At 41.0% G+C, this 13,920-nt stretch overlaps 1 protein-coding gene across 5 annotated transcripts in view; it reads left to right on the top strand.

Moving 5' to 3' along the window:
• rgs19 (regulator of G protein signaling 19) overlaps positions 1 to 13,441 on the top strand; it is a 61,698-nt gene extending 48,257 nt beyond the window's left edge. For all 5 annotated transcript variants that reach the window (XM_072696551.1, XM_072696549.1, XM_072696550.1 and 2 more), the window contains one exon: positions 3,227 to 13,441. In XM_072696551.1, the coding sequence (XP_072552652.1) occupies positions 3,227 to 3,415 (189 nt within the window). In that variant the 3' untranslated portion in view covers positions 3,416 to 13,441. The remainder of the gene's footprint in view (positions 1 to 3,226) is intronic.
• Positions 13,442 to 13,920: the final 479 nt, after the last annotated feature.

The following is a 13,920-nucleotide window of genomic DNA, read 5'->3' as shown; positions in this document are numbered from 1 at the left end:
AAATATGTGGGTAGTACAGAGCAATTATTAACTTATTTTTTGAAGAAAGAATTAATATATTTATGTAGTGTAAAATCTGAGCAAAAATAAAGAGTTTTCTTTCATTGTTTTTCTTCTTTATTTTTTCATGGTGTGTCTCATGGTGTGACATAAAATTCAGGGAAAATAAATATATAGCACTACTATGAGTTTCATATAGTGTTATTCAATATTATTCTGAATGGTGAATGGTATTGAATGGAATGGTAATGAATGGTAATTTAATAATATTTACCCTGACTAGTTCAACATTTTCAATAATTTGGGTCACTATTTGCTGTCATATTTTCAAAACTTTTGAAACCCATTTAAATTGAGTAATGATCATATCTCCCACAATCATGTATGAATGTTACACCATATGACATCATGTAAAATGGTAGATATTGCGTTTATATGAGAATGTGAGAGGTATTAATTAAAGTATTTTTAGTTTTAGTCAAACTTTAAAGTTTAAATAATGCTAATAATAAAAAGCTAATAATACAATTAGTTTTATAAGATTTAGATGTTATATTAAAACTTCATGTAGCAGAACAAGATGATAGAAGAGTAAGCCATGCCTAGTGCTTTTAACAATCTTTTTTTTTTTTTTAGGATTTTAAATGCAGTCCATCAACTAAATAAACAGTTCTGGTGAATTGCCCCTGATTTAAAATCAGGATATGGTTTTCAATGAGAAATCATTTAACTAAGTAATATATATGTATATATACAAATACACCTATCAACAAACACTGACAAGTAAAGTGAATGACATCTGGTTACAGTGGCATCTGTCAAGGGGTGGGATTTACATATTAAGTAGTAAGTGACCAGTCTGAAGTTCTTGTTGTGTTGGAAACGGGAAACATTGGCAAGCGTGGGAATCTAAGCCACTTTGGCAAAAGCCAGATTGTGATGGCTAGATGACTGGGTCAGAGCATCTCCAAAAAAACATCAGACTAGGTCTTGAAGGGTGTTCCCAGTATGTAAGTGGCAGTACCTACCAAAATTGGACCAGAGAAGGACAACTGGTGAACCAGTGACAGGCTCCCTGGCACCCACGGCTCACACAGACCTTAGTTATTATAACAAAGTGTTATAATACTAGATTACAAATGTTATTAATAGTGGCAGCACTAAAACAGAGCATGTATCATAAATGCAGAGAAAGTCTTTCTGTGTTGAGGGGTATGTGTGATGGTGACGGAGAGAGAGAGAGAGAGAGAGAGAGAGAGAGGAGAAAGGCAGTAACTGTACTGCTTTCAGTGAGAACAAATGCAGACTGTGCATGCTTTCTCCCCAGTGGCATGCGTGACTGCTGTGTTTTAGTATATGTTAATGTAAACCACGTGTGTTCTTAATGTGTAATGTCTCTGCGCTTCAGTTTATCAGTGTGTGTGTCAGCTCATATCACCTCTGCAAAACTCCCCCAGAGAACTTATAGCTACAGTTAGGTTAGTCAGTCTCTCTCTCTCTCTCTCTCTACCTCTCTCTCTGTCTCTCCACCTCTCTCACACACTCTCAGAAACATTACATAAATCTGACCACAGGAAACTATAAATTGTGCCCCCCTTGGCCTCCATAGAAGAGCTCTATAAATAGACTGTGCTGTGTGTGTAGAAGGGAGGGCTGCTGATTTAAGAGTGGGGGGTAGGCACTGGAATGAGGAGCAGGGGGACCCTTACCCCTTTTTTTCGGTGGGCCCTCTGCTGGGTTAGCAACTTTTCTTTGATTTATATGTAGGTTTGGGCTGTACAGGTATATCGTGTTCATGTTGAAATGTGTCCAGTTGAATTAGGTGAAATTCAGTGCATCACTTTAGTCAGCGGGTTTTGACTTTCGGCTATCTTGGAATACAAGGACCTTGTTTACACCTTTAAGTGACTAGTATCTGGATTGTATCCTTATAAGATTTGAGCCACATGCTTTTTTAACCTGGCGTGTCTAGTAAGGCTGCCGCTTTGACGTTGACGACGTCGCCACCGAAAATAGCTTTAGCTTTTTAGGGCTCTAAAACATGTCAGTTCAAATAAGAAATTATTTTCCTCGTTAACAGTCATAGTTGCGCCATGAGGTCAGTCATTTCAAAGCTACAGTTTTAACCCTTTAAACAGCCTATGGCCCAAAGAATAGCCCCACCAGTTTGTACAGATGAGCCTGTAGTTACTGAGTAATACACCCTAGTGTGTGCAATAAGTCCATGTCCGACTCAAAATAAGTCATAAAGTATGAAAGAACCTGGAATTAGCAAGAAAAAAACGTTGGTTTGTACACTGGGCAAAGTTTCGCAAGCATACCCCAGCAGCACGATGCACAAGCACCTAAGGAGATAACACACAGGCGTCACCATGCTGTCAGTCTACATCCCATCTCACACACATCTTTACTTTACTGAGGCTACTACACGTATGAATGTGATTCTAATGGTGGCTAGTTTTGAAACACTAGTATGTAGTGTGAGAGTGTGCGGTTTGGGACACAGCCCCACTAAACTAAGGCGTCAGACAGAAGAAGTTAAAGCACTGAAACGTGGGCAGGTCTGCAGCATGGAGACTCACCCGTGATGAAGCGGGCAGACGTGGACGGCATGACGTTGGTGGAGTGAGCGGGCAGGCTTTATACTAGATGTTGAGGGCAGAAGTTGAGGGCATGTCCATGCTAAACTCTGTGTTTGGTTCGAGTAGATGCCTTTGGTTCGTATTGTGTTCATACTTCAAACGAACCGCACCAGAGTTCGTTTCGACCTCCTGCTCGGTCTGTCTCAGTCCACTTGTTTGGTGTGCAGCTGGAAGTTGGAAAGGCAGCGCTCACACTTACTCTAGCATACTGTGCCAGCAGAGCAATCACACCAGGGTTCACTTTAATCCAACCATAGCTAATGAGTATAAACACCCTAAATCTCATGTTTAGATGACTTCACGTTCAGGTGGATCAGGAGCTTTCACACAAACTTGTGGACTTCATACCGCTCAAGTGCCCAAAGCAACAATGAATTTTTTAATATTGCATTTTGATTCAAATTGTTCTGCTGATAAACCCATATCACTGTAATGACGACAAACACAAGCATTAGTGTTTACTAGCTGTCTCAGACCCTCTCAGTTGGACCCCACTGTATGAGTAGGTGGAGCAAAGCTCCCCTGATTAACTTCCCCATATCTGAACCCCTCTCTCTCTCTCTGTCTCCCTCTCTGTCTGGCAGGTGAGTTTGGACTCGCGGGTGCGGGAGGTGATCAACAAGAAGATGCAGGAACCAACTCCACACACGTTCGAGGACGCACAGCTGCAGATCTACACACTCATGCACAGAGACTCCTACCCACGCTTCCTCAACTCATCCATATACAGATCGCTGGTGCAGGGGGGCTCACGTTCCTCCTCTGAGTCCTAGACCTCGGCCCATCTCCAAAAACCACTCACCCATCAACCCACCTCCTTCACTGGAGTGTCTCTCTCTCTCTCTCTCCCTCTGTGCTCACCCCTCTTTCCCTGCACTCCTATTTCCATCATACAACCACTAAAGGAGAAAAGAGAACGTACACGCTGGTTTAACGGGATCTTCAGCCTCCTCGTTCTGGTTGGATTAAGATTTTTTTTTATTATTTTTTTTTTCATTCTGAATTGCCCTCACATGCAACACCTCCTGTCTGTCGTCTCGGAGGTAAGAACTCCTCCCTTCCGGAATCTTCTGAACCTGCATAGACTGAAACTGGAAGACACAGGGTTGACAAAGCAGCCTCTCTCTCTCTCTCTCTACTTCTCTCTTTCTCTCTCTCTCTCTCTCTCTCTGGCCCATCATTCCAATGCTTGTGGCTACAGCCACGACAGCAACGACTACTGATCCATACAGCCTTTTTTGTCTTTTTTTTTTTTTTTTTTTTTTCTTCAATCTTTCTATGCGTACGAACACAGCTGAGTACTTTTTTGTTCTCCTGATGTCATCACGAGTCGACTAGAGACGAGAGAGCCTCTGCAATAAGACACACTGGAGTCCACTTTCTCCGCTCCACATCCGGCCTATTTGCCTATTGCCTGTCAGCTTTTGACCTGTCCACTGTCTCTGATTGGCTTTCACCGAGGCAAGGCGTAGAGGTGGTGGTTGGATGGATGATTTTATTTTTTTTATGGGAGGGGCTAAATGTTTCCCAGGTGCAAAAAAACAAAAGAGTAGAAAAACATAACAAAATATATAGAATGCTAACATATTTCTAACAACTGCTATCAGAGAGGAGGATAATAGATTTAGTCATAAAAGAAAAGCCAGAGGGAGGAGAAGATGCCTAGGTCTTAATTAGACTGGTCACTCAAGTACATTATGAAATTTAGTATTGTTAATATTATTTATTTTTTAGGCTTTTTTGTTCAAGGTGTTTTTTTTTTTTTTGTTCTTCTTGTTCTTGTACATACACAAGCCGAGCAAGGTCATGAGGTCACTTTTTCTGAAAGTGAGTGTGTGTTTGTATGTGTGTGTGTGAGAGAGTGTGTGTATGTGTTAAAAAGGTACACAAACCTCAACCTCTGTTACATCCTTTTTTAGGTGAAGAGGAGGTTGATGGGTCAGGACACAGTAAAACTACCGCTAACTACATACAGTATCTCTGCAGCCAGAGTGAGCGGATAGATTCTGGCATTCTTTTTAAAGATTTTGACTGTAATAGTTCAAATAGTTCGACATTATGGCAGCTAAACTCCTTAATTAAGACAAATTCATCACTAAAAAAACTCTGTGAGCCAGTTGTTTGGTGTAATAAATGGAAATCTGCCAGACCATTCATTATCTGTGCAGAAATTCAATTCATTACCCTATAACAAATGGTCTCCCATCCACCTCTTTGAGAAAATGTGCCTATTTTTTGTGCCATTTTTTTTAAATCACTAAATATGTGAAGTAAGCTCCTCGGACAAAAAATTGTCACCATGCTTGTTTAAGGTGGGAGTAACTCCTGGCTCCTGCAGATGGCGCTGTACAAGGATGATGGGACTATAAACACCTGCCAGACAGTCTACACGACACTCTCGTTAGAGTTGTGTCGAAAGACTAAACTGACGGAGAGGGACCGCCAGCGTGTTTCAAATCGAGTCGCTACTAGAAGTTAATGCAGGTCCCTTAGAACCAATAGCTGACAGAACACTTCACAGAGAACCGTATTTTCATTCTCAAGCCGTGAAACACACCGGCAGTCCCTGTTCGTCAGTTTCCTCTTTCAGCCACAATTCTGCCGAGAATCTCCTGTAGACTGGGATTTTTGCCACTGCTGGTAGACCTGTATGACCGTATGCTTCCATACACCTGCACCGTTACTATATGATACTATATGATACTCCTAAATCCACTACTGTTTCCACAACAGCATTCAAATCCAGACTTTACTTGCTAACAGCTTACAGCTTAAGGTTTCCGGGTGGGACTCGCACTTGTGGAATTTAGCGCCGCATTACGTCCATAGCTTCCAGCGTACAGTGCATTCTCCATACCATGACGTTTCGATATAATTATGCCCATATCGTTTACCCCACCCCTCTGTATATTTACTGACCATGTTAGTGTCATCGGGGGTTAATGAGAGGCCGTCACACAGCACTGATGCATTGGTCTGGTTAGATGGTAGAAAAGGTGTTTTGCTGGCAAAATGTTGAACTATTTTTTTTTTTTAGAATTTTTAAACTATTATATTTCTGGAGGAAGCATGAGAGGTGCTGATTTGCATTCAAGAGACTTAAAATGGAGCTTTCTGTGCTGTAGGCATGGACATATAGACCTGCCTTCAGCACCCCAATGCTGATACGCACACACATACGCCACTCTGACCCCTGTTGTGTATTGCGCTGATATTGATGGTACTGTATGTTTAGAAGATAATCAGATAATTCTATTTCATGACAGGGCTCTGAAATACAAGCTGTAGCCCAGTTCGTCTGATGTGCATTTGTGTGTGTGTGTGTGTGTGTGTGTGTGTGTGTGTGTGTGTGTGTGTGTGTTTGTGTGGGTGCACATCTTGCCTCCTTCCCCAGTGACCTACTGAAAGGAATAGTTCAGTCAAGCAATGCTACCATTGCTAACTGTGAATGAAAGCAAACAGGCAGCGAATAGCTTGTTGTAAATGAAATCCTGCTAATTAATGGCTGCCAGCTTCGGCTGATTGTTGCCGTGTTGGCACATGTGATCAAGCTGCTCCTTTAATCTAGTGGCTCGCAAACCAGTCCAATGTAACTCACACCGAAAGTGTGGTCCATCCAGAGTTGGCGGAGGACCGGGTTAAGAACCTCTGCTTTAGTCTGCTAAGCAGATAAATGATCTTGCTTCATAAACTACTACTGTAAAAGTCTAGGATGAACAGTTACTGTAGAATTGCGCTGGATCTGAAGTTACTATGTCTTGTCTTGTCACAAGCCCTAAGTGAAAAATGTGAGCTTTCAATGAAACGCTCAGGATGGGCCTTCACACACCATGTCTGTTTCTTCTGTTTTTAAAGCTCGGTCAGGAATTGCTGGATCTGGAAGCCTTGAACCTCAATCCTTCAGAACCAGTGACTGAATCACTCGCAAACCAACTGGCAGTGAAAATTTTTATGTCCAAGAAGATTGTCCAAGCAGTTGGACAGTGAGACAGTTTTTGTAAATTTGCCACTGTCCTCCACTACGAAGTAGGCTAACGACATTTATCACAATTACGATGAAATATTGTGATGTAGTCCACCAATTCTACAACGGAATTGCTACTACTATAAAGGATTTGAAATAAAGCAATCAAGAGTTTTACTTTTGAGCTTGTAAAAAGAGAGCAACCAGGTTAAGAATATTTTCTTAAACTAAACCTTAAGACCTTCTACTAAAACTAAAGGTCTGAAAGTTCAATCACTTCATCCTAATCCCTTCATGTCAAATCCATTGAGGTGGTGTACAGACGCAAAATTCCTCCCCAAAAAAACGTGTTACTGTCCAAATCCTTATGGACCAGACTGTATATTGTTTTGACATGCAGAGAAGATCTGGCCTAAAGCACGGCTGCTTTGTAATTCAGTTATTTAGTTATTTAGCGTAACTGGTCTGAGAACAGCTGAGCTGTCAATAAATGTTATAGAAATACACAAATGCAAATGTTTGTGGACACCCTTTCTAATGACTGCATTCAGCTTCTTTAGGTTGCACCCATTGCTGACACCCAGTCCCTGCTTAGAAGTACTACCAATAGAATAGGACACTCTGGGACAGATAAAAGATGAAGCAGTTGGCACCATGACTAATGCCAGGTGTGGGGTAGAGGGGTATTAGGACCCCCAGCATTGCGCTGTGGAGATGGTGCTCCAGCCAATACTTTTTGGAGTGAGTTGGGGATGATGAGGAGGCGTGGTGATCATCCAACATCTTGACCTCACTAACCCTCTTGTCACTGAATGCAATCACATCAATCACAGAAATGTTCCAGAATATTGTAAAAAGCCTTCCCTGGACAGTAGAGATGGTTACTCCAACAAAAGCAGGATATGCTATTTTTAATGCCCCTGACTTGGGAAGAAACGATAAATGAGCAGGTGTCCCAATACTTTTGAGCCAGAAATCACCATAACTTAACATTAATTGCTAAATACAGTAAATAGTCATTATACTATACTGTCTATGACAGGTTAGGTAAGGTAGGTTAGGTAGTAGTTGTAGCCATGAAATCATGTGAACTTTCTAAGTACTCAGCCCACTCTATCACTGGATGAGCAGAGTGGTATCCTGCGTTGTCCTGTTGGCATCAAGTGTGGTTCTCCATCCAAACTGACCACTGACAACTTAGTCAATTCCAGGCTAGGCCTTCTGCAACCACACAGCCGCTGCTCCAGCAATTCCAGACGTAATGGAGCTTTACTTTTTTTTATTTTTTTTTTTACTTTGTTATACAGGACGGGTTAGCTGCTGTCACACACACAATAGCCGTTCGTTCCGCTAAACGCACAGCACAGCGCAGCACAGGCTTCTCACTTTCAGTTCCACGTCCATTACATTTCAAATTCTTCAGAAGATCAACCATTAAGTGAACATATCTTACGGTCAAGCCCAGGTATTAAAAAATAAAACTAATAAATAAATAAAACCGCTGATAACGAATGTCATTCTCCCATCACCTACAGCACCTACTGTCAAGTCCCCCGCCACATACCACACTCTACAGTGCCAGGCGCTTCAACTGACCGCCGTTTATTTGTTGTACTTCTGTTTTCTATAGAGAGCAGAGACGAATAGATTCGAGGAAATCAATCTGTTCTAAATGCCGGTGCTAACACTGTGAGCTCTCGGTACCTCCCATGCCCGCCGTCTGTGTCTATACATTTCAAAATGTGAAGTTTCAAGGCAACCACTGCTCTTTTTAATGTGTGTGTGTTTATGAGTGTAACCTCCGCAGCAGTAGAGGAATATGGGCAATTCAGAAAAGCAGTTTCATGAACTCTTCTGTATTATGGCACTGATCCAGTACTGTTTTGCTTTCGCTGTATTTGCATAAAGCCATTTCTACTTGACCGATGTAGACACACAACCCCCACCCCACCCAGTCCCCTAAGGTTTGAGGTAGAGAACAGTTTTGAGCAGCCATTTAGGGCCCTCTGAGCCCTTTGCGTTGATATTGCATACAGGCTTAAAAAGGCTCTACATCTACATCCACCAGTGCTCAGTAGAGAGCGGTTTATGGTTAATCTATGCTGATTACATCAGTTAAACCACATTGGTGCCCTGTTAACACGGGCATGGCCCCCCTTATGTCCTCACCACCTTTCAGCCTGCCGTTGTAACATTGTACTTCAGAAACACATTTGTAAATATCTAGTTCGTGTAGAATATACAGATTTATATTCAATGAAAATAAATAAATAAATAAAGTTAAAAAAAAAAGAGTTTAAAGATAGAATGATGTTCTATTAGAGTCTACTTATTAGAGGTATTTGGCTACTTTGCCAAACAGGATTTAGAGGAATTTCATATACTGTGGTAAATATAAAATGTAAAAACAGAAAAAAAACATTTTATTTTCTCAAGTGAACCACCAGTTGTGCATGAAGATTGAAAACGTACATTTGAGTATGTATTATATGTAAGTGTATGTTTACATACACATACATACATACACACAGTGGCATGCAAAAGTTTGATCAAGATTCTGGTTACTGTTAATAGTTCATTGAGTAGATGACAACCTCCAAAAGGCATAAAGTGAAAGATGGAAAAATTCATTTGCAGGTTCGAGTCTCAAGCTGCGCCTCTTTGCCATCAGCAGCAGGAGTCATAAAGAGCACAATGCTCTTTAGCCATGCTCTCTCCCTGCATCTGTTAGCTGGTGCGGTGGAGCTGGGTATCTGCTGCTGTCCTTCGAGAGTGTCGGCTGCCCAGCGATGCAAGAGGCGGTGGCTGGCTTTGCATGTGTCATAGGAGACGTGTGTTAAGACCTTGTCCTCTTAGTGACGGGAGCATTGCTAATGCTGAGGGGAACTATTAATGGGGGGGTTAATTGGCAGTACCAAATCAGAAGAAATTTAAACATTCAAACATTATTGTTTATATACATATTATTTTGTGACAAAGGGCACAATGCAAACATTTGGGCATCCCAAGAGATTTGAGCTCAGAAAACATTTAGCAGATTCTGAGTGGTGCACTATTCTGCTAATGTATTCTGGAAGCAAGGGACGTGTGCTTTAGGCTTGAGTAGCAGCCAGTAGGCTGAGGAACATTTCATTGGTAGAGGGAAGAATGGATTTAGTTAAATACCAGCAATTTCTGGAAACAAACATCACAGTGTGTATAAAAAAAAACCTATCGACAGCAGGATAATGATCCTAAACACACCTCAAAAGCCACAATGGACTACCTCAAGAGGCACAATCTGAAGGTTCAGCCATGGCCTACACAGTCCTCAACCTAAAAGTCACAGAAAGTCTGTGGATAGAGCTCAGAAGAGCAGTGCATGCAAGAAAGAACTAGGAGTATGAGAAAAGCCCCCAAAATCCCCCAAACTAAGAATTGAAAGATTCTCAGCTGGTTAAAGCTGTAATATTTGCTAAAGGCAGTGTTACTAAGTACTGACCAGGATGCAGGGTTTTGTTGTTTTGAAACTGTAAAAAAAAGAAAATAAAAAAATGATCTTGCTTAAAAACATTATAGAAATGTATCACCTTTAACTTTACGCCTTTTATATAGGTCATCAGGTCACCTTTTACTCACCACGCTATTCATAGTAACATATTTTTCTGACCAGGGGTGCCCAAACTTTGGCATGCCACTATGTGGATATATACATTAGTAATGTTCTTATTTTACATTAAGACGTGACCAGTCTAACTTAAGCCAGATAAAGTGTCTGTATGTGTGTGTATGTATGTATGTATGTATGTGTTTTAAAGAATGAGTGTTTAAGGTTCAGTGAACCTATTTAAGAGTGGTACTGGTGTTCGCGGGGCCTTTGGTTAGATGTATTTTTATCTGAGATTTATACACAGGGTTATACAGACAAACCCATGTGTACTTTCCACACTCCACAGGAGGCATCAGAGCGCTGAGGATCTCTCCGGTTGTTGCACGCACTTAAAGGAATATCCCAGCATTTATTACGCCTAATCTCTTTGTGCTACACCTGTAGTGTACAGTTGACCAGTTTTGCAGGACATTAATTAAGGCCAAACACAAGAAACTTTAGATTGCAGAGTAAAAGTGTAGACAGGGTAGAGTAGTACCGTCCCCAAAATCAGCCTAATATGGTTTATGATAAGTAGTAATGTTCCCATGTTCCCAGCCATTATATCTCCATTATATCTCCATGTGCTTTCAAGTGTGGAATTGTTAGCACTGTGCCACGTATCAGCTATGTAATTGGTTGTTGCTCAGCACATTCGCATAAAGAAGGGGAGCGAGAGCAGGGTGAGCAAGTAATATGTGTTGATTCTTGCTCTTCATCACATTTAGCATGCTATGGCATGTTCTGTTTGATGTAAAATATCCAAAAACTCCAAGTAAAAACGCCACATCACTTAGCATGATGTGACCGCCTGTCTGCATCCCTGCTAATCTTACCATGGACACTAATTTTCATCATACACAGAAAAGACATTTACTGAAAACCAATTTACTTTTAAATCTGTTTAAATAGACCACCAATGTTGTGTTGTCGTTCTGTAGTTAGTGCCATGTCCGTATTAGGAACTAAGCTACATTTCTGTGTGACTGAAGTGAATGTGATTTTTGAAACTTGCTGCTATCGCGCCCTGTGGTGAACAAAAATGTTTTACAAATTTGATACATTTTGCCCTATGTACATTTTTCTCAGTAAGGCATGGTCACAAGTTAAAATAGGCAAAAGAGGCCACAAGAGAATATATTAAGGCCACAATTACATTTCTAGTGACCGCATGATAGTATAATGAGACCACAGGATAGTATATTGAGGCCAGAAATACATTTCTGGTGGCAACAAGATAGGATATTGAGGCCAATATTACAATTCTAGTAGTGGCAAAATAGTGTATTGAGGCCACAAGATAATATATTGAGGCCACAATTACATTTCTAGTGGCCACAAGATGCGGTTGTTATATGATTGAGGTTAATATTTAGTAGTTGGCCCTTCAATGCAGTGTTAGTCTTCCTGTAGCATTGATGTGGCAATATTCACCTTTCAGCTTGTTAAAGCAACAGTATGTAACATTTTTACCTCCAAATAACAGCTTCAAAATCATGTTGATGGTCCACCGACCTGTAATAGGGTGAATAGCATTGTTGTTATTGCTACTCCGGCCTCGACACGCTGCTAACTGCAGTACGTAGCTTGGAGAAGTGAGCAGGACAATGCTCGAGAGGCCTGTGACAATTATATAATATCAGCTTGTCCAGAAAAAAAGTGTAAATTTTCCATAGTATTGCTTTAATAACCTTGTCATTCCACTGCCATGCAGGAAAATGTTGTACATGGGACAAACATATTGGGTTTGGAATATTGATAAAAGATAAATTCCCAATATGGAAGCTGACTACAGAATAACAGCATGACTTTGGTGGTCTATGGTAGCCATTGTCTCCAATGGTTCAAATTGAACAGTAGACAGTAATTGTGGGGTACAATGTGCATGAGTGTGTTGTCTGTAGAGGATGTGAGCTTATTAGAAAGTCAACAAAATTGAACATTTTTACAGGACTTTGTCTAAGTAGAGGGACCTTATCGTTTGGGGTGACCAACTGTTATGCTACAAGTCATTTGGGGTGTTATGCTACAGGTGTTATGCTACAGGTGTGGCAGATGGATGCTGGAGTGTTCCTTTAACCCAGTATTTCCCTCGTTTCTTCAGTGGAACACAGCACAGGCCAAACAGACATTTCTACTGCTAGTATTGGGCCGATGGAGGAGGACCTCAGAGGTGTAGATCTGCTTATGTTTACATACATTTCTCTAGGTGCCAAATTAGCCTAGCCTTCTTACAGTCTCAAACGAAATGTGTGAGTATGAATTGGACTGTATGTATGTATGTATGTGTGTGTGTGTGTGTGTGTGTGTGTGTGTGTGTTATGAAGGCTGATGTATGCTGTATAATGCTCTTTATTGATAAGACAACAGTCCTCTGCATAACGAGCGTAAGTCATACACACTTTCAGCGCACCCGTTTTCTTTTTTTCATTTTTGCAACTGTCCTCATGTTTTGTTTTTCTTTACATTTTACTTACATGCGAGCGTGTGTGTGTGTGTGAGAGAGAGAGAGTTTAAAACTAAAAGGCGCTGTAAGTGTGCCCCCTCATGCCCCCTCTGCCTCTCCATTTGTTCACTTTCATTCTCTCCCTCCTTCTCTTCCCTGTGCAGTCCTCTGTCACATGTCACATGTCTGTCTCACCGTTCCCATCCACAGACCCCATTTCATGCAGCAGAGACCCACCCACCACCATCACCACCTCCCCCACACACTCATGGACTTCTATGGACGATTATTTATTGACCTTAGCATTATATTTTGTATTGAAAGAAATGGAGTTTTGTTTTAAGGAGTACGCTTCTGGGATTTCCGGGTCAAAAAAAGAAAAAAAAGAAAACCATGAAACAAGCAAAGCGCTTTATTTTACGATCTGTGGCCGTTACTGTGGGAGCTCATCTGCCTCAGCCTCCTTCAGGTGTGGCACTTTGTTTTTTTTTGTTTTTTTTTTGTAATATAGGGAGGGTTGGGGGTGTTCGGTTGGGATCCCGGATCGATTCCAGGTCCCTACCACTGCCACCACCATCACCGAGGCCAGATCATATTGGTATTCGAAGATGACTTCATGCAGAAGCCATTCTCAACGTTCCTTGACTTTGAACTGAGTTGCAACTTTAATTTTCTTTTTTTATGTTTTTATTTCCCCCTTTTTTTAAAAGAAGATATGATTATAATGATGAAAATAATAAAGATGTTTGTGTTATTATTCACCTGTGGCTTCTACAAAACTCAATGAGCATCTCATCATAAAGTTCTTTGAGCGATGCTGCAGAGTGGGAAGGACATTTTTAACAGCTTTAAAGAAGTGGATATAAAGGTTCTTTACCAAGTCAAAGGTTCTCCACACTCAGATCTACATTGTTGCTCAAAGAACCCACAATGTACCTTTATTTTTTAAGAGTGTACGTTTTAACTGCGTTCCTACTACTGACATTTGTAAATGCTGACTCGCAGATTTCTTTACCCACTAAGTGAACAGAACTGTGCAGAAGTCAGAGCACTCTTCGTTATTTCATTTCTATTTCCAAGTGCAAGATATTCATTTTTTAGCATCAGGAAAACAGAAAATTACACAGAAGCCTCCACAAATGTGAAATACTAGGAAGACATACAGTAAAATCCTGCACCTAATACTAAAGGTTACACATAAGGCCCAGTCCATTCTCTTTATCCATATTCTAATCACCCA

This window comes from Salminus brasiliensis, chromosome 14 (genome assembly GCF_030463535.1).
Source record: "Salminus brasiliensis chromosome 14, fSalBra1.hap2, whole genome shotgun sequence".
Classification (NCBI taxonomy): Eukaryota; Metazoa; Chordata; class Actinopteri; order Characiformes; family Bryconidae; genus Salminus; species Salminus brasiliensis.
The sequence above is the reverse complement of the archived record's forward strand: the minus strand, read 5'-3'. Positions and strand labels throughout refer to the sequence as shown.